The following is a 22538-nucleotide window of genomic DNA, read 5'->3' as shown; positions in this document are numbered from 1 at the left end:
ACTTGGCTGAATCACATCTGCTTTCCGAGCTTTCCCCTCTGGAATGTTCTTCTCCATCAAAACTCAGGGCCCACTTCAAATCCCATCTTCCCCATGATCACAAGGTTAAAGTCACAATTCTTAATGCTCACTGCTCTTGTGCTGCCCCTTAGATACAGGTCTTTGTGGGCCTGTTCCCCAGCTGGACTTTAAGCTCTTGTATGGCAGGAGCATTGCCTTATACAAAGCCTTCTATCTATCCACTGCAAAATACATAGCAAATTATATATAAAAGTGTTCCATACATATTTGTTGAATAACAAAACCCCTTAAGAAGTTCTTAAATGTGTATATTTGTCAAATAAAACAGTTCTGTGATTAAGCCGCACTAATCTCCTGGTCTATTTCTATGGGACAGTTACCATAATTCAAGAGATCTAGAGAGTAGATACAAGGACTTTGGAGTCTAAAATGTCTGGGCTTGACTCACCTATGCTACTTATTAGCTATATGACTTTGGGCAATTTTTAATCTCTCTGGGTCTCAATTTTTGCATCTGTAAAATGGAGATAATATAATCTCTACCTTGCAAGGTTACTGTGAGGACTGAAAATAATATATACTATATATATAAGCACGAAACACAGTGTCAACCATGTTGTTTGCTTCCAATACATGTTAACTATATAAACACTGTTTTCTCTTTAGACAATGAGCTCCATGAGAGTTCTTCTTCCTTGCGCCTGTAAGAAGTGAATGCATGTCACCATGGAGAATCAGCATAGACTACGCTCATCAACTGTAACTTCTGCCAATCAGTGGTTTTAGGAGTGTTACCCCTCATGGAAGATGTGACCTGCAAACAGTCTACCATCCTAAGGCCTGAACTTCTGGGCCTTGTGTCACTGCACTGCCCAGACTGAACTTATATTCTTATTCTTATATTTTACTCTAGCTTCCTGCCAGGCCTAGGGTCTGGAGCCCTGACTGCCCCATTTCCAGGGACTGGATCCCGCTCTCCTTTCTCTCAGTATCAGGCCCAAGGTCCCACTTGTACCAGCTTCAACCTGAATGAATACGTGTGATACCACAATTGTATCACTTATAGGTCTGACATTATGAATCATGAGTGCCCAAAATTCTCCACTGGTTTTCATGACATCCCACCCCCACTCCCAAGAAGTAACATCAGGCCAGACAGAATCTGAATTCATTATGCCTCCACAGATGGCATCATCTGGACTGCTGGTGGCACAGGGTTCAACCAGATGATTATTAGAGCCCCTCTGAGTTTAATGTTATGAAGCTGCACTTATTTATTCTCTCCACAAATTCCTAAGCAGCTATCTACTTAACACCAAAATATTAAGTGTGCAGAATCAAGGCAAAATTGGTATATTCCTATATCAGCTCTGCTCCAAGATGTTTCAGCCATGAAAGGAGACTTGAGAAAGTGAAGGTAGTAGTAGAGATACAGGGGAAATGAGCTGGTTTGACTAGTGATTTTTCTGCTCTTTTATACTGTTTACCTCCATCATCTTCAGGAAAAGATAAGAGTCTATTATCCCAAAAGAAAAACGTATCTGATTTTAAAGATTAGTTGTACTTTTACTAATCAATTTAATCTAAGTAATATCACAAAGTTGATAACGCAAAGAACTTAATTCTCATAAACTAGTACCAAATAACAAGGTCTAAATTGGACTTACTCTTCCAGGAACCAAAGGGATAGTGGCTTCGGCTTTGGTTCTCTCAGCTTCATCATAACTGGGCAGTGTGGTAGCCACATTGTAAGATGGGGGCTTTGGAAACCCAGACTCGTCTTTGTAGTCAAAATAGGCTGTAAAATAAAAAGGAAGTCGCAATTACCCAGTGATTAGCTGAAATGAGGAAAAAGGATTTCTGCTAACTCTGGCAAACAAAAACCAACCATTCCTCTAAAATTTTGCTGTTCTTTTAGTCGCTAAGTCCGACTCTGCGACCCCATGGACTGTAGCCCACTAGGCTCCTCTGTACATGGGATTTCCCAGGCAAGAATACTGGAGTGGGTTGCCATTTCCTTCTCCAGGGGATCTTCCTGACCCAGGGATCAAACCCGTATCTTCAGAATTGGTAGGTGGGTTCTTTACCACTGAGCCACCAGAGAAGCCCTCCTCAAACATTATATATAGAATAACTGAATCAAAAGATGCTTAAAGATGAACATGGGATTGGGAATAATTTTTAAACTTATTGGCTTTTCAATTATTTAAATTCCAGATTCACTTTACTTTCCCTGCCAAGTGCTTTTGAACACTTTTTCTGGCTCATTATGTGGTGGCTTCTCAGGTGGCATTAGTGGTAAAAGAACTTGCCTGCTAATACAGGAGACATAAGAGACATGGGTTTGATCCCTGGGTGGGGAAAATCCCCTGTAGGAGGGCACAGCAACCCACTCCAGTATTCTTGCCTAGAGAATCCCATGGACAGAGGAGCCTGTTGGGCCATAGTCCATGGGGTCCCAAAGAGTTGGATATGACTGAAAGCAACTCAGCACGTATGTGGTATGTTCACAAAAACATACAATATTAATAATAGCATGAGGTAAAGTTTAAGCTAAAAATAATTCACCTGTGTGTTTGGAAATCTGTACCATGGTTTCCTCCCGCTTATAAACATCAAAATAAACTTGAAAACAAGGTTAAAATTAGTATTTCATAGATTTTTGCACTTTGATTCTTTCACACTATTTTTACCATGGATTGTTTCCTATGACATGCCTAAGGTAATCACAGGTTCAGTTAGAGAATCGTTATTGAGTGAAATCTTGCCTCACCTCTTTTTAAATTTACATCTTCATTCTCACTGACTTCTATTATAATTGATTCAATATGTATTATTAGAACAGATCTATTTACAAATGGATTAAATTTTCTACACAATTTTTTTAAAACTTAAGAACTTTGAAAAAATTTCTATGCTTCAAGATTAACATTTTTTCTCCACCTTGCTTAACTATAATTAACTTCCAATTTTACTGTAGTATATTACTGAAATTATCAATCAATAGAATTCATCTCATTAACCAAAAATAAGGAGAAAAATTTATTGTCTTCACATGGGCAGAAGAAAGGATTGATAAAATCCTTTCTTTATCTTAATTGATAAAATAAAACCTAAAACTGATTCCTTAATCTTTTCACAAATCTCTAAGAAAAATCTAGAGTAAGTATCATAATTAATGGTAAGTTATTAAAAGCTTTCTCCCCTCAGATTAGAAAATCAGACAAAAATGGCCCACTATTACCACTTCAATTCAAACATTATCTTAGAAGTACTATCAGGTTGGTGCAAAAGTAATTGCAGTTTTCCATGGTTGGACTTTGCTGTTTGATACTGGAAAGTGAAAGTCGTTCAGCCGTGTCCAATTCTTTGCAAACCCATGGACTATATATAGTCCATGGAATTCTCCAGGCCAGAATACTAGAGTGGGTAGCCCTTCCCTTCTCCAGGAGACATTCCCAACCCAGGGACTGAACCCAGCTCTCCCGCAATGCAGGCGGATTCTTTACCAGCTGAGTCACAAGGAAAGCCCTTGATACTGGAATACATTCTTAAATAAATGTAGTCATGTTATACATCATTTTAATGTGCATTTCTCGCTTTGTTTTTTTGCTAATGATTTATTACTTGCTGTGTATTTTATATTCATTTTAGACTATGGAAATGATTTTAGACAAAAAGCAAATTCGAGCGATTTTCTTACTCAAGTCATAAAGCAGCAGAGACAACTCATGATATCAACAGTGCATTCAGCCCAGGAACTGCTAATGAACGTACAATATGGTGGTGGTTCAAGAAGTTTTGCAAAGGAGATGAGAGCCTAGAAGATGAGAGCAGTGGATGGCCGTCAGAAGTTGGCAATGACCAACTGAGAGGATCATCAAAGCTGATCCTCTTAAAACTACACGAGAAGTTGCACAAGAACTCAACATCCACCATTCTACAGTTGTTCAGCATTTGAAGCAAATTAGAAAGGTGAGAAAACTCAGTGAGTGAGTGCCTCATGAGTGGACCGCAAATCAAAAAATTGTCATTTTGAAGTGTCGTCTTCTCTTACTGTACACAACAACAAATCATTTCTCAATAAGATTGTGATGTGCCATGAAAAGTAGATTTTATATGACAACCAGCAATGACCACCTCAGTGGCTGGACCAAGAATAAGCTCCAAAGCACTTCCAAAAGCCAAAACTGCACCAAAAAAAGCTCATGGTTACCGTTTGGTGTCTGCTGCCTGTCCGAACCAATACAGCTTTCTGAATTTCGGCAAAACCAATACATCTGAGAAGTATGCTCAGCAAATGGATGAGATGCACCGAAAACTGCAAGGCCTGCAGCCAGCACTGGCCAACAGAAAGGGCTCAATCCTTCACAGGAATGCCCAACCGCACATCACAAAACCAACACTTCAAAAGCTGAATGAGCTGGGCTACGAAGTTTTGCCTCATCCGCCATATTCACCTGACCTCTTGCCAAACGACTATGACTTCTTCAAGCATCTTGACAATTTTTTGCAGGGAAAATGCTTCCACAATCAGTAGGAGGCAGAAAATGGTTTCCAAGATTTCACCGAATACCAAGGCAAGGATTTTTATGCTACAGGAATAAACAAACTTCTCTTGGCAAAAATGTGTTGATTGTAATGGTTCCTATTTTGATTAATAAAGATGTGCTTGAGCCTAGTTATAATGATTTAAAATTCACGGTCTGAAATTGCAACTACGTTTGCACCAACCGAAGAATTGATGCTTTTGAACTGTGGTGTTGGAGAAGACTCTTGAGAGTCCCCTGGACTGCAAGGAGATCCACAGTCCATTCTAAAGGAGATCAGCCCTGGATGTTGTTTGGAAGGAATGACGCTAAAGCTGAAACTCCAGTACTTTGGCCACCTCATGAGAAGAGTTGACTCATTGGAAAAGACTCTAATGCTGGGAGGGATTGGGGGCAGGAGGAAAAGGGGATGACAGAGGATGAGATGGCTGGATGGTATCACCGACTTGATGGACGTGCGTTTGAGTGAACTCCGGAGTTGGTGATGGACAGGGAGGCCTGGCATGCTGTGATTCATGGGGTCACAAAGAGTCGGACACAACTGAGTGACTGAACTGAATACTAGTTGATGCAGTATGGCAAGAAAAGAGAATACAAGACAAAAGGATTGGAAAAGAATAAGTCTTAAGTCTATCCTTAATCATGGAAGACATAATTACATATGTAGAAAATCCAAGAGTATCTACAAACAAATGATTAGAATTAATATATGAATTTAGGAAAGTCTCTGAACACACAGTTAATATAAACCATCAATTATATTTTCATATATCAGTAACAAACAGAAAATAAAATTATACATGGACCGTTTACAACAGCACCAAAACAAACCAAATACCTATGAATAAATCTAATTAAAAAGATGCAAGAAAAAAATATGTAAGAAACAAGATGCAAGGTCTCTATATTGAAACTCACAAAATATTATTCAGAGAAATTAAAGAAAATCTTAATAAATGGGAGGGATTTAACACAGACTGGAAGACATAATATGATAAAGATGCTGCTGCTGCTGCTAAGTCGCTTCAGTCGTGTCCGACTCCGTGCGACCCCATAGACGGCAGCCCGCCAGGTTCCACCATCCCTGGGATTCTCCAGGCAAGAACACTGGAGTGGGTTGCCATTTCCTTCTCCAATGCATGAAAGTGAAAAGTGAAAGTGAAGTCACTCAGTCGTGTCCGACTCTTAGCGACCCCATGGACTGCAGCCTACCAGGCTCCTCCGTCCGTGGGATTTTCCAGGCAAGAGTACTGGAGTGGGGTGCCACTGCCTTCTCCAGATAAAGATGCTAATTATCTTCAAATTAATAAACAGATTCAGTGCAATCCCAACTAAACTTCCAGCAGAGTTTTTGTTTATTTCTTCCCATTTTATGGAAACTGGCAAGCTGATTCTAAACTGTAAATGAAAATACAAAAGCCAAGAAGTACCAAAGCAATCTTGAACAACAAAAAGATTAAAGGACCTAATTACCAGATATCAAGATTATAAAGCTCTGGAATTAAGACTGGAGTATAGGCACAAACAGACCAAAGAAAGTATTGAGTCCAGAAAACAGATACTCATACACATATATGGTCACCTGATTCATGACAAAGGTGCCACTGCAGTACAGTGGAGGAAAAATGGTGTTTTCAATAAGTGGTGTGGGACCAACTGGATATCTGTAAGGGAAAACAATCTTGACCACTACCTCATACTATACAGAAAAAAACAACTCCAGATGGCATGCAGACCTACCTAAATGAGAAAAATAAAATATCAAAGCTTTTAGAATAAAATAAGGAAAATGTATTATTGAAACTAAAGCTGCCACCTAATCCAATTCAAGAAACTTATTTTTCTCTATGTCACAATAACTACTTTAACAGATGCACACATATACATGCATATATAATTTCCTTAAAATTTTTTTTACTTTTAATTAAATCACACTAAAAATCATATTACAAGTTGATGGGTACAGTCTGAATTGCCCATAGCCACAGTAATTCTGAATATATGAACAAAACTGATACCTACCACTTTAAGGAAAGCTTGTTCTGGCCACACCACACAGTTTGCAGGACCTCAGTTCTTCAATCAGGGACTGAACCCAGGCCATGGCAGTGAAAGCCTGGAATCCTAACCAATAGGCCACCAGGGAACTCTCCTTACTACCTTAAGTTGAGGGAAATCAAGAATATTTATATTTCCCTATTTCAAAGGATTTTTTAAAAATGGGATCCATCGATATAGACACCTCACATAAAATTTTAAGTTTCCATGAAAAGTTTAATGACAATCTTTTCTAATTTAGTACATTCAAAACAAAAATCCAGTATTTACCACAATTTATATACCACAAATTAAAACAGGTAAACTGAATATACAGAACAGTGATTTTTGACTTTTTTCCCCCTACCAACATGTGTGCACCACTCTATTTCTAACCATCAGTCACGTACTTGCCACTCTGTCACAGTTCTGTTTCAGAGAATATGGAAGAGGTCCCATCAAAACTGCTCAGTTTTCAGCAATTAAAGCAGAACTGGTATCACAAAGATCTAATTACCAAAAGTCCTAAACTATCACAATTTTCTTTCTTCTCCCCCATCTCTTCTAAACATGTGTGTGAAAATTATAAAGATAATCTGGCACAGGATGGAAAGAAAAAAATTAATTAAGGAGGGTCTGAACTATGAGGAAGAAAATGGGAGACTTCTAGCTTTTTTTAATTAAGGATTTATCAGCCTTTTATTTATTATAAAAGAAATCAAACATATTATATTCCAGGTCATAGGTACTAGAATCAAAGAGCAGAACAACTAACAAGAAAACTATAAAAAGAACAAGAGAAAAAAACGTGATCACTTGGTTTCTGAATTCTATCCTTATATTAAGAGTGTTGAAATGAAATTAAGTTCCATAAAAAAGCCACATTGGAATGGGGCCTTTATCTGTTTTTCAGAACAGTAACATGAGTTTTTTTCACCTCAGGCTACACACTACAAATAATGTTAAAGACTTCTTACAGACAGCTGAAGCAAATACCAACACCAACAAATACTTAGTAGCCAAAAGTCTCTGGCTAACGCATTTCAAGAGCTCAGCAGTCATCTCACCCTGTTACCTACCTGCACTCTCCGCAGAGATGCTGCTGTAAGGTGGAGGAGCATCCCCTGCAGCCTGTTCAGGTTCTCCAGGCTCTTCTTCATTCTGCAACTAAATAAAAATTTCACATTTTAATGCAAGCATAAGGGCAATTAGAGAAAAACCTGAAAACTGGAATAGCTTTTCTGGAAAGCTATTTGGCAGTGGGTTTCAAAAGTGTTAAAATGTGCAGATCCTTTACGAAGTAGTCTACTCCCAGGATTTATCCTAAGGAAATAATCAGAAAGAGGCAAATAAGGTAGCAAATAAATGCTATTCAGGAACAACCTAAATACCAATCACAGGGGACTTATTAAATAAATTACAGTTCACCTCACAAAGGATTACCAAGTAACCACAAAAATGAAAATGAAGAAAATTCGATGACTTGAACAGAAAGATTTGTGTTGTACTGTTACATAAAAAAGTTAAATTTATCAAATCATGCTGCTGCTGCTGCTATGGCACTCAGTCGTATCCGACTCTGTGTGACCCCATAGACGGCAGCCCACCAGGCTCCCCCGTCCCTGGGATTCTCCAGGCAAGAGTGCTGGAGTGGGTTGCCATTGCCTTCTCCTATCAAACCATATGAATCACATAAGTTGGTTTTGAAAGACAGTTACGTGATGGAAAGCAGGTCTATGAATAGACATCTACAGTTTACATTGTTTATCTCAGGAGATGCATCAGAGGAGATTTTTCTTCCTTGTGTATACGTATGTTCTAATGTTTTGTAATGAACATCTATCACTTGTATAATTTTTCCAGTTAGAATAATAAAAATCTGTTAAGACAAAGACAAATCACAGTAAAACCAAGGTTTACTCAGTTTGCACAGATTGTATCTTAAATAATTGAGATATTTTCAAAAACATAAAATTCTACATACAATCTCTGTCAATACATCTTCCTCTTCTATATCAGTAACTTTCTCACTGGCCAAATCTATAGCTCCAGTTACTTTACATAGCTGACACTGAAAGTGTCTTTCTGCCACTACCAATCTACCCAACTCATCTTCATAAACAAAGACGAGTGATTTAATTTTCCACTGTGACAACAGAATACAGCTCATTTAAAAGATGAACTGGCTAAGAGTCAGTCTACTGGTGGGCAGATGAGAATATACTTCAGAGGTGATGGAAGTACTGTTTCCTGATCTGGGTGTTGGTTTTGTGGATGTCAACTCCATTCATGTTTAGTAAATGCTACGTAAATATATGCGATTTATTCAGTTTTCTGTGTCTATGTTTTATAAAAGAATTTTAAAGAAAAAATTAAAAACATAAAAAAAAAAGATTAACTGGTAGAGAATGGGAGTCAATCTATAAAGTACTAACATAGTATTTATCAGTGTAACTGACCTGGGGGTCTGGGTACCAGATGTATACCATCAAGCTACATAAAGCTGGACTTGCCTGGTGGTACAGTGGATAGGAATCCGCCTGCCAATTCAGGGAACATGAGTTCAATCCCTAGACTGGGAAGATTCCACATGCAGCAGACAACTGAGACCGTGTGCCACAACGACTGAAGCCTGCACTCCTAAAGCCTGTGTTCTGTAGCAGGAGAAACCACAAGAAGAAGCCCCCACAAGCTGCAAATAAAGCCAGCATGCAGCAACGAAGACCAAGTGCAGCCAAAAAGAAAATAATAAATAAAATTATTTTTAAAACGGCCCATATCTTTTAAATTAAAAAAAAAAAAAAAAGACATATAGAGCCAACTGAGCCAATGATAAAATACAAATCCTTCTAAACCAACTGCTGCAAAGAACTCTATCTTGAATTGAAACCTAAGAAGAGAAAGGCTGACCTGTCCTCACATGAAGCAGATATTAAATCTGAAAGATCTCAGTCTCCAATTCCCACGCTGTTCAAAATTAGAAGCAAACAAAACCTTTCTGATTAATACTGCAAAGCATGTGTGCATTTTAAGTTGCTTCAGTCATGTCTGACTCTTTGTGACCCCACGGACTGTCGCCCACCACGTTCCTTAGTCCACACGATTTCTCAAGCAAGAATACTGGAGTGGGTTGTCATTTTCTCCTCCAGGGGATTTTCCTGACTCAGGGATCAAACCTGAGTCTCCTCTGTTGGCAGACAGGTTCTTTACCACTAGCGTTACCTGGGAGGGTAATAATGCAAAGCATTCAATTTCAAGTGAATTCTGCCAAATTTTCATCAACATCTACCATTTGGGCACTTTTTTTTTTTTTAACACTAGCTATCTAACATTAAACTTAAGGCATTCCCAAAATAATTGCATTGTAATGTAAGATGAATTTTCTTTTCAGAAGTGGTGCATGCATGTATGCTCAATCTATGTGACTTTCTGTGACCCTATGGGCTGTAGATTGCCAGGCTCCTCTGTCCATGGGATTCTATAGGCAAGAATACTGGAGTGTGTTGCCATTTCCTTCTCCAGGGGATCTTCCCAATCCAGGGATCAAACCCGCATCTCCTGTATTGACAGGGAGATTCTTTACCACTGAGCCACCTGGGAAGCCCTTCAGAAGAAGCGCTTCTGGGCAAAATAGCTACAGTAAATCCAAATGTTTCTGGGAGACCAAATCAGTAAATTATTCAAATAGAGTTCCTGGGGCCAGGTTCTCTTGGAACAGTTTTAACGCCTGCATACCTCCAGACGAAGCATTCTCAGTTTACTCCCAACCTACCACTCTTGTGCACTGCAGAAAGTGCAAAAAACCCCAGCAAAAACAAAGCTGCAAAAAGCAGCAAAAGTCAGCAGCAAAAGCAAAGGCAAATAAGAGTTTTACGAATGTCGCCTTAATTTACTATAGCCAGTCATGTTCTTTATTTAAACCTAGCTTCTCATTTTTTATTTGATTTTTTTTCTATTTCTTGAGGTTGGTCAAATAATCCCGTTACCTCTGCATAATTAAGATTTTAGAAAGAAAGCATGACAATTCTAAGAAATACAGAATTCTAAGAAATAAGGAGTTTTAACACCTGTATCTGCAAGCTAGGTTGCTTGTCTCCTAGCAACCTGGAAATGTGAAATTTGATCATCCCACACCAGGGTAACAGATAACAGAGCAAAGAAATTCCAAATGAGTCAGAAACCCCCATTTTCTCTTTAATGAGGAAAAAAGAAAACATTTCCAGGTAAAATTTTTTACTCCATTAAAATTCAACACTTTTGGATCATTAATTAATAAATAGTAAGTAATTATTAGTAACCAATCATACTAATATTATTTCTAGCTGAAAAAACAACCAACAAAAAGACACCTACTATGATTAAGGAGGCTTGCCGTATTAGGAAGATCTCAGGACCTCACTGTAGGGTTTGCAACTCTTGACTTCCTTTCTATAATGCTGGTGATAAATTTAGGCTCCATCAAGAAAGGTGTTTAAAATAAAACACTACAGTGTTGGAGAGAAAGAGGCAATCACCTTCAAGAAGTATTCAGTGACCACCAGAGTGTGAATAATAACATGCTATACAACAGAATCCCTAGGTGTACATCTTTTTACACTTTGGGGGTATCTACTGCCATTAATTTGGTTCTGCCAGCCAAACAAGCCAGACACTCACTAACAGGGATTGTGGGGGGACTGGAAAATACTGCACTAGAGCCCAGGGATGGGGGAGCCTGGTGGGCTGCCGTCTATGGGGTCGCACAGAGTCGGACACGACTGAAGCAACTTAGCAGCAGCAGTAGCAGCAGCAGCAGAGCTCATAAGGCTGTGAGACTGGTTACATGGTTTCATAACGTATTCTTAAGGTTCTCCTTTTCCATCCTTGGAAACCTTTCCTATGCAGTCCTCCCTAACATATCCCTGGGGCTCAGGGATCCTCAGGCTCTCCCAGGGCTCTCTAAGAGAATAAGTGTCATTGTCAGTTTGAGGCTGCCGCTGGAAAGATGCCCAGTCTCTTCTAGCATCTAGTAATCAGTGGAAGCCTGATTACAACCTACCTGTTACAGATTTCCTTTGTAGGGATTATGGACAGACAAGTTTGAAAAGTGGTGGGACTTCTGCCCTCTCCCTGCACTATGCTCCTGCAGGCTGCTGCCGCTAAGTCGTCTCAGTCATGTCTGACTTTGTGCAACCCCACAGACAGCAGCCCACCAGGCTCCCCCGTCCCTGGGATTCTCCAGGCAAGAACACTGGAGTGGGTTGCCATTTCCTTCCCCAGTGCATGAAAGTGAAGAGTGAAAGTGAAGTTGCTCAGTCGTGCCCGACTCTTAGCGACCCCATGGACTGCAGCCTACCAGGCTCCTCCGTCCATGAGATTTTCCAGGCAAGAGTACTGGAGTGGGGTGCCATCGCCTTCTCCATGCTCCCGCAGGGGAGGGTGGTTAATTGTATAATTGTGACAGTTAATAAATACCTTTGGGGCTCTGGATTCTTTTCTGTCACATAATTTTTTTTAAACAATTCTCATCAATTTTACTTATCTCCAAATAAGATTTAAACTGTGGTTTTCCCTTGGTTACACGATTACCTATACATGCCATATAAAGTACTGAGTACAAAACTGAGTCTTCACTGCTGATCAAGGAATAACTGAATCATGTGAAACTTCAGATGGTCTTTCTCTTCACCACACTCCTGACAGTGCCCTCACTCCTATTTCCTGATTACTTGCATTCCTCCTTATACCATGAGCAGAATCTGTTATGGCTCCCCAGAAGATCCCTAAAACTCTTCCACATCCCCACTTTATATGGTACAATCTTCTAGGTACTTCTTAGCCTTGATTGTTGTTCACTCATTAAGTCGTGTCCGACTGTTCAAGACCCCGTGGGCTGCAGCACGCCAGGCTTCTCTGTTCTCCAGTACCTTTCAGAGTTTGCTCAAATTCATGTCCATTGAGTCGGTGATGCTATCTAACCATCCTCTGCAACCCTCTTCTCCTTTTACCTTCAATCTCTCAGTTTAAAAAAAACAAAAACAAAAAAACACCTACCAACAGGTGCTGAAATGTTTTGTCCTGTATATTAAGCCTATGAAATACAGCACAACTAAAACAAAGGATGTTTTTCCTTGTTACTACCTTCCTCTGTATCCTAGCCACACTGTTTCTATCAGAAATAAATACATGGTGTTTTAAACAACAGAATCTCCCATAAAGAAATCATACATAACTCAAGTTCTAACAGAAGCATACTTCAATTAACAAGTTTAAAGACACAAACCCTACAAGTTTAAATTATTTGAGCTCCCGCCATAGTAAAAAGGTTTCTCGCTACCCTCCCAAAAGCAGTTCTGAAGCAAGTGTTGGTAGCTCACTCATGTCCGCCTCTTTACAACCCCATGGTCTGTCCATGGAATTCTCCAGGCAAGAATATTGGAGTTGGTTGCCATTTCCTTCTCTAGGGGACCTTCTCAACCCAGAGATCAAAACCAGGTCTCTTGCATTGCAAGCAGATTCTTTATCAACTGAGTCATCGGGAAATCCCAGTAGTTTTAAAGATGAGCTTCAATTTAGAAATGAGCTGTTTTTAAGCAACAGAAGAGCAAGGACTCAGATTAGGCCAAACTAAGGTCAACATTTACAACTGTACAGGATGGCAGTACCTAAAGGCACATAAAGTCATTCTTGGATTCTCTCTACTAAGAATGGAAGAACAATTAAAAAAAAAATTCTACTAAACATCAAAGAGAAGATCAACCCCAAAACTCATAAATCCATGAGAAGAGCTATCAAAGTATACCTCATAATTCACACAAACATAACAAGTATGTGGAAAATAATGCTGAACTTATCCTATAAATCCATAAAGTTACAGTATTTTCATGACTCATTTTTTTCTTGGGTGAATCCTATTTAAACAGCAAGAAAATTCTGATAAGTTTAGATACCTCCTTTAAGTAGTAACAGTCTCAGAAAATCCTAAACTTTAGCTTTAAATGCTATTTACACTTCTAATTTCAGCGTTAATTTCTAAAACATTTACCTTAAAATGCAATATTTTAAACCTCTAATGATCAACCCACTATTTTTGCATACTCTTTAAATCCCAACAAATGAGACAGTATATTTACCAGAAAGTAAAAGCACATTTCTCTAGGTAAACCACTGGGGGTGCTATTTTACTCTGTTGTTCAGAAACAGTCAAAGTTTGTGAGAACTACAAATTTTCTACTGTATATAGACTAGTTTTTTTTTTTTAATTGAAGTATAATTGACATTCAACATCATATATTAGTTTCAGGTACACTTTATAGTAATTCAATATTCATATACATTTCAAAATGATCACTGATATCTAGTTACCATCTGTCACCAAAGTTGTTATACTACTACTGACTGTATTCCCTATGCTATATATCATTATATCCCCATGACTTGAACTCTGTACCCCTTAATCGTCTTCATCTAATCATCTGCCCCCCAATCCACCTCCCCTCTGGCAACCACCAGTTTGCAAATCTTATATTTGTATATAATATACTGACTATAAATTATTCCACCACCACCAAATTCTATCCATTCAAGAATAGTTTTCTACTTACTTACTATTAACTAGGGGATGATATTTATATAAGGTAATTTTGACAACAAAATTCAATAATTAAAAGACCATCTAATTTTAAAAGACATTTCTCCGAAGAAGATATATAGCCAGTATACATGAGATGTTCAACATTATTAGTCATCAAGAAATGCAAATGAAAGCCACAAGATATCACACTGCACCCAAGCATATGGCCATAAACAAAAGGGAAAAAAAATCAAAATCAAGTGGTGCTGAATATGCACAGAAATTAAACACTCATACACAAGATGGAAAATAGTTTGGTTGTTTCTCAAAATAAAGTTAAACACAGAATTAAAAAAGGATCCAGCAAATTCCACTCCAAAACATATATTCAAGAGAACTGAAAATATATCTTCACAGAAAAACTTGTATATAAATGTTCATAGCAGCATTATTTATAATAGTCAAATTGTTCATCAAATGATGAATGGATAAATAAAATCTGGTATATCCATTCAAAACGAAGGGCTTACCTGGTAGCTCAGATGGTAAAGAATCTGCCTGTAATGCAAGACACCCAGGTTCAATCCCTGGGTTGGGAAGATCCTTGTAGAAGGAAATGGCAAACCATTCCAAAATTCTTGCCTGGAAAATGCCATGGACAGAGTAGACTGGCAGGGGGTGGGGGCTACAGACTATGGGGTTGCAAAGAGTCGGACACGACTGAGAGACTAACCACACACTTTCAAAAGGATGGACAGAAATAAATAATCCTAACCAAAAAAAAAAAAAAAAACCAAGAAACAAAAACGATGAAGCACTGATACATTCTAAACCTGAGTGAACTTTGAAAACATTATGCTAAGAAAAAGGAGCCAATCACAAAACACCACATAGTGTATGACTTCATTTATATAATTTCTCCAGAAAAGGCAAATATAATAGAGACAGAAAGGCTGGCAGATGCCAAGTGCTAGGGAATGGACAAGTGTGGAGTTACTGACTGCTAGTACTATGTTTTTTTGGGGGGTGATTCAAATGTTCTGGAATTAGACAGCAGTAACAGTGGCAAAACCTGTGAATACGGTAAAAACCACTGACCTGTACACTGTAAAAAGATGAACTATATGGCATGTGGATTACAACTCAAAAAAAGGAAGAGTATTTTCTAATATTAAAACTGCAAACCTGTATAATGTATAATTTATTTAAAAGGACACTGAAAATCAACTATTCCAAATGAGTACTTCCTTGCTAAATCAATGTCTATGTCCCTTAATGGGAGGGGGTGGGTCCTGATCCCATCAATATCTTCAGAGTTTAACACAGTACACCTATAAGTGAATGGATAAAAATAATAAAGGAAAATAACACATTGAGTTGCAAACTAATCACACTTTTAAAAAATCCCCTAATGTTTTCTTTCCCTGAAAAGAAAAATATTAGGATTAGGTAATTAAAAGAGAGTTTGACCAACAATGTCTTTTAAGAGCAAAGAATAAACATTATTTTTTTCTATTGTTTACCTGAAGATAATTTAAAAAACAAATCACCACCAGATCTAGACTATCCGTAACATATTTAATGGCAGAGGGAAAAGACAAAATGCAAATCCTCTTACTAGGAAGATAAAAACACAATTAAAAAATCAAAATTCACCAAAGCAAAGGAAAAGCAAAGTAATTAGGATAATGCTTTAAATAAGACAATGGCAATAACAAATGAAAAGAATACCACAGTAAATTTCCTTAGAACGGCCACCAGTTTGTAAAGTTTTCTATTTAAAGATTTTTGTGGTTATCACCATTATCATGTATAAAAACAACTGATGTCTCGTACACAGGGTTATTGTTACCATCTTTCTAAATTCCATATATATGCATTAGTATACTGTATTGGTGTTTTTCTTTCTGGCTTACTTCACTCTGTATAATAGGTTCCAGTTGGGGCTGGTGCACTGGGACGACCCAGAGGGAGGGTATGGGGAGAGAGGAGGGAGGAGGGTTCAGGATGGGGAACACAGGTATACCTGTGGCGGATTCATTTCGATATTTGGCAAAACTAATACAATATTGTAAAGTTTAAAAATAAAATAAAATAAAAAAAAATCCACAACTAATGTAAGCATATGATGCTATCATATACTTATATACATTAGCGTGAAATTATACATATATATATATGTGTATGTGTAAACTATAAAATAACATTAAAGAAAAAACATAAAGCAAACAACGATTTGTATTTCAAAAAAAAAAAAAACAACCGATGAATACAATTTGGTTTGGAAAGAGAGAAAATATTCCAAGTCAATATTTACGTTTAGTCCTTAGAAATGAGAGCAAATGCTACGAACTATGGTCATCAATTCGATGGCTTTTCTTCTATTTTTCACCTGAGGTCCAAGTAACACGTGAAGGCATACCATGGAGAGAGAAAAGAGGAAGGCAAGATGGTAGCCACTCATCTCCAACTTCAACTTTTTAACAATTCTTTTCTTTAATTAATTTAGCTGCAGCACACAGGATCTTCGCTGCAGAGCACAGACTCTCTCTAGTTGTGGCGCATAGGTTTCAGAGCCTGCCTGCTCAGCAGTTGTTGGGCACGGGTCTAGGTGCTCTGCATAATGTGGGATCTTAGTTCACTGACCAGGGATCGAACCAAGTCCCCTGCATTACAAGGTAGATTCCCAAACACAGGACCACCCGGAAGTCCCTTCAACTTTCTTAAGAAGCCAAGGCACTAGGAGAAATAACTCCTCATTCATTTAGGCACTAAACTAGCCAACTATGGCTAGGATAGTGGCACTGTGAGATTTCTGGGTGGCACCAGAAAACTGCCATCAACCTGTCCACCTCTGGGATCCATATCTTCTCTGTGTGCTGTCATGTTCCAACTCTTTGCAACCCCATGCACTGCAGCCCACCAGGTTCCTCTGTGGGATTCTCCAAGCAAATATACTAATATGGGTTGCCGTTTCCTACTCCAGGGGATCTTCCTCACCCTGGGATGAAACACATCTTATGTCTCCTGCACTGGCAGGCAGGTTCTTTACCACCAGCACCACCTGGGAAATACATTGTGAGATTTTTGGGTGGCACCAGAAAACTGCCATCAACCTGCCAACCCCTGGGATCCACATCTTACATCCAACTGAAATATTTTCACCACTGATGGCTTCATCAAGACCCTGTCAAGTAAATGGTGTCCAATGTTTCCGGTCACCTAGCTTAGGCAAAGTCTACAGCTAAGAAGGAGCCTTCCGGGTTAGCGATAAGTGCCCCCCACTCCTTATCACTCTTCATGATTTTATGAAGATTGGGGAAATACGGAACAATCACACAGCTTTCAATTAGTTAAGCCCCTCTACCTCTGAACATAACATCCTTTAAGAAGTGGCATTCAATTATGTCTTGAGTCTTACCTCTTCTCCACTTTTTAGTTCCATATGAAAACTCGGTTCTTAGTTCAGAGCTCCAGAACCTATTTGGAGAAGGAATTAAAAGTCCCAGCAAAGATAAGTTGAATTGGAGACTAAGCTCCTGGCCTGTTGTCCTTGCCTTTGACAGGACGGTTCATCTTTTGGTTACAGAATAAACAATATGAAAATAGGAATTAGACAAGAGTCATTTTAAGATGGGCTTCCCTGGTGGCTCAGACAGTGAAGAATCCACCTGCAATGCGGGAGAGCTGAGTTGGATCCCCGGATTGGGAAGATCCCCTGGAGGAGGGCATGGCAACCCACTCCAGTATTCCTGCCTGGAGAATCTCCATGGACAGAGGAGCCTGGCGGGCTATAGCCCATGGGGTCGCAAACAGTAGGAGACGACTGAGCAACCAAGCACACATTTTAAAATAATTTATATAAAATCTAGTCCGTGAATGGTAAATATTCTTTTGTGTTTTTAAAATCCTCATGTTGTCTTCTCTCTAAAATACCATCATGAAATAAAAAATGAACTCTTAATCATTCATCATTTAATGTATTAAGCAATGCTTTATGAAAAAAACTTTGTCCCAACAGAATATGGATTATAACTGGCATCTCTTTAGATTTCAAGAACAATTTAAAAAAATTATTTGTTCCTATTTATAAACTCACAACAGAAATGAAAGGATTCTGGACTTGGCATACAGAACATTTCTGGTCTCCATTAAGATTTTATACACGCACATATATATAACCAGAACTCTCAAACTTGGAACATAAAGTTGTAGAACCACTTTAGAAAACTGTTTAGCAATATCTACTAAAGATGAATTTATATATACTCTACGACCTAGCAATTCTACTCTAGTTATATACCCCAACAGAAACACATACATTCACCAAAAGATGTTATCAGGGTATTCAAAGAAACACTATTCATAATACTGGAGACTACTCAAATGCCCATTAACATCAGAATGGGTTACTAAATCATGTTAACTTCACACCATGGAATATCACAGTCACATGAATAAACAAACTATAACAACATATAATATCACAGGTGAATATCATAAACATAATTATGTTGAGCAAGAGAAACCAGACACAGAGCTTTTATTGTGTGACTACACTTTATATAATAAAGATCAAAACCAGGCAAATCTAATCTGCCAGTTGAGTCGTTACCCTGGGTAGGGGCCCAACTGGAAGGGCACTTGAAATGAGCTTTTGGAATGCTGGTAATGCTGCTGCTTGAACTGGGTACTAGCTAATGCGCGTGTTTAGCTTGTGAAAGTTCACTGAGCTACAATACACACTTATGATTTGTGCATGTTTCTGCAGATAAATCACACTAACAATTCCAGAAAGGTTGAGAAAAGGAGACTAGCAGAGGATTTATGAAACTGAGTCCCCCTAAAACTGAGTGCCTCTGCTCAGTTTATGATTAATCTCTCTCCTAAACTTTATCTATTCCTCTCAGAATTGAGGGCTATCAAAAAAAGGGGGGGAATGGAACAAAGCGGGACCCTGTGGGGCCTTTCTAGATATAAAAGCCCCTCTCTACATCCTGTTTCTTATTTGTAGAAAGGTTTCAGTCTCCCAGATCTTCCCGAAGTTCCAAAGACCAGACTCAAGCATTAAATGATTAGGAGAATAGTCAAAGGTCTCCTAGTTCCTCCTGAAGGAATATAGATAACAATCTGATGCATACCTTTGAGCTGTTCTGCAGAAACTAGTAGAGTTTAGTGACTATGACATTAGAGTTTGTGGTAGTAGACCCCAAACCAGTTGGAACAAGAAGGCTGAGATTCCCAAAATATCACTGCTACCTCACGACCAACCAATCAGAAGGAGATCCAGGATCTCATCACATACATATCCAACCACCCTCCTACCCAACACCTATCTCTAAAAAGCCTTGCCTGAAAGCCATCAGGGAGTTTGGATCTTTTGAGCATGAGCTACCCAGTTCTCCTCGCTTAAAACCTGTAAATAAACCTTTTCTGTAAACACCTGCTGTCAGAACCTCACTTTCTGCACCACAGGAACATGCACCCTTGCTTGATTAACAGTTAATAGAGTAGACTGTCAGCCCTCTGCAGACTGGGACCTTTGCATGGTTCACTACTGTGTTCACCCCAGCACTTAACAGGGAGTGGCAACAGCATGGATACTTTATTAGCACATGCTGACTAAATCAGGCATGGAGGTGTAGCTTTAACAGAAACCTACCTAAAGAAATGACAGCTAATCTTAATGCCATTTTAACTTACTAGTTTGTTTAAAAGTATTCATGCTGCTGCTGCTGCTAAGTCGCTTCAGTCGTGTCCAACTCTGTGCAACCCCATACACGGCAGCCCACCAGGCTCCCCCGTCCCTGGGATTCTCCAGGCAAGAACACTGGAGTGGGTTGCCATTTCCTTCTCCAATGCATGAAAGTGAAAAGTGAAAGTGAAGTCGCTCAGTCGTGTCCGACTCTTAGCGACCCCATGGACTGCAGCCTACTAGGCTCCTCCGTCCATGGGATTTTCCAGGCAAGAGTACTGGAGTGGGGTGCCATCGCCTTCTCCGAAAAGTATTCATATTACTTTACAAATCACCAAATAAATACAAAGCTAGGTATTAAGCCATATGGGGCTTCCCAGGTGGCTCAGCAGTAAAAAATCCACCTGCAATGCAGGAGACACAGGTTTGATCCCTGGGTCAGGAAGATCCCCTGGAGGAGGGCATGGCAACCCACTCCAGTGTTCTTGCCTGGAGAATTCCATGGACAGAGGAGCCTGGCAGGTTATGGTCCACAGGGTCGCAAAGAGTCATACATGACTGAAGCAACTTACCATGCATGCAACAAAAATAGAAACAAAGGAGAAATAACCTCTCCAATCTTTGGAAATAAAATATTTACCATAGTGTATTGGGTACAACTAGGTATTCAATAAACATTTGTGGTACATATGAAGGAAAATTGGTAATTAATCACACTGTAATTCCTGGAAAGTCTTCTGTTCTAAAAACCACCAATTGGTATATCAAAAAATGGAATTAAATTAAAATGGAGTCTAAATTAAAGAGTATAGTCAAATATACAAACCCTGAAAGTGACAGACATGTCCAGAATCCAGAGACTCATGCTAACTGCAGCCTTCCTGGCTCTGCTGGCCTCATGAGCTACCAGAGTTCTCTCAGTTATGCTTGCTTACTATCAGATGACGCTTAGAGTAGAGCACAATGGGGCAGAGATTATGGATGGGAAAAGAGTTTGCTGTAATTTAGGCCTCGTCTGGAGTTTCCCTTCTCTTGGAAGAACAGTGAGAACCAAGAGGGAAATGCATTAAGCATTTCATATCTTTCCTTTTACCTCATCACAGAATGTTCTACTATGCAAGTGTGTAACTGCTTGCATTTTATAATCAACATCTTTCAAAGACTTTATCAGGCCATGACTGATGCTTTTGACCTCATTAAACCAAAAACTTATCAAAGAAATGATAATCAAAAGAAGTAATTACAATCATAAGGTTCCAGTTAAAAATTGAATACATAGGTCTGTCTCTCATCCCTTCAAAAAAAGTACAAGTGTTAGTCGCTCAGTCATGTCTAACTCTGCGACCCCATGGATTGTAGCTCGCCAGGCTCTTCTGTCCATTGGATTCTCCAGGCAAGAATACTTAAGTGGGTTGCCATTTCTTTCTCCAGGGGATCCTCCCGACCCAGGGATCAAACCTGCATCTCCTGCACTGCAGGCAGGTTCTTTACCATCTGAGCCACCAAAGAAGCCCCTTTATCCCTTCCAAAACCCTCTCAAATGCAAATGTTAGTCATTTTTTAATTTCTTTTTTGCCTCAAATTTAACAAAACTTTACTAACAGGAGAGGAAGCAGCAATAAAATCATGCAAGTTAGAAGCAGGATAGGTGAGAACTTACACAGCAGACCCAAGAAACCTGAATCCTAAACCAGGAAGCAGGAAAGCAACCTCTCTTGCACTGTACCCTCTCAAGGCTTAAGAACTGGTGGCAGCAGGTACCAGAGAAAGTAAGAGTGAAAATTAGATTTAAAAGCAGAAAGAGAAGTTGGAGACCCAGTTAAACACACACAGCTCCCAGAATCCCCATTAAGAGACTGGAGGTTTACTCTCTGGAGAGTGTGAGGCAGTAGAAATCTGGACCAGAGACACCAGATATTTGGATAAAGAATGGACTGTCGGAAAGGAGTGATTAAGTGAGAGACTTAGTTACTAAACCTTGGAATCTCCTAGTCTACCTCTGCCAATCAGCTCTTAGAATAGTAGCAGCCAGGCCTAAGCTCTGGGGAGAGACAGAAGAGAGACAGAAAAACACTGTCACTGAAAGAAACAATCTAGTTAGATTAAAAGGTAATAAGGCCTGTCAAGAAGCTCCATCACTCAGAGTGAGCTTCCAAATTGCTCTACCAACTGTGTACTTTTAACCAAGCAGGCAAAGATCACCTACTTCTAACTCAAAGATCATAAAATACCAAAGCAAGGAGAATAAACGCAACACAGACGAAAGAATTATGCAGGAAAGCATAAACTTTAAAAAGAAAAACATTTCAATAATTTCAGAGAAACAAGAGAAAAAATTAAAACCATAAAACATGGACAGTGTGCTACTAAAGGAAAGACTCTAACATTTACTGAGCATCTACTATATGTTGAACTCCATTCTCTGTCCTCAGACAGTCGTGTCTGACTCTTTGTGATCCCATGGGCTGTGGCCCGGCAGGCTTCTCTGTCCATGGGATTCTCCAGGCAAGAATATTAGAGTGAGCTGCCATTTCCTGCTACTAAAAAAAAAAGGGGAGGGGGCAATTAAAGAGTTTTGAAAATTTTTTTAAAATATTAAAATTTTATCTAAGAGTTATAAAATTGAGACTATCCCATAGAAAGCTGAGAAAAAAGTGAAAAATATGAGATTAAAAAAATTTTA

General features: G+C 39.0%; 1 protein-coding gene across 1 annotated transcript in view; it reads right to left on the bottom strand.

Annotated features, from left to right (window-relative positions):
* NDFIP1 (Nedd4 family interacting protein 1) overlaps positions 1 to 22538 on the bottom strand; it is a 42194-nt gene that overhangs the window by 15536 nt on the left and 4120 nt on the right. The window contains exons 2-3 of the mRNA XM_010850643.1: positions 7688 to 7775; positions 1689 to 1819 (exon numbers count right to left, since the gene is read on the bottom strand). Of these exons, the coding sequence (XP_010848945.1) occupies positions 1689 to 1819; positions 7688 to 7775 (219 nt within the window). The remainder of the gene's footprint in view (positions 1 to 1688; positions 1820 to 7687; positions 7776 to 22538) is intronic.

The sequence above is a fragment of the Bison bison genome, unplaced genomic scaffold (assembly GCF_000754665.1).
Source record: "Bison bison bison isolate TAMUID 2011002044 unplaced genomic scaffold, Bison_UMD1.0 scf7180017864291, whole genome shotgun sequence".
NCBI classification, from domain to species: Eukaryota; Metazoa; Chordata; class Mammalia; order Artiodactyla; family Bovidae; genus Bison; species Bison bison.
The sequence above is the reverse complement of the archived record's forward strand: the minus strand, read 5'-3'. Positions and strand labels throughout refer to the sequence as shown.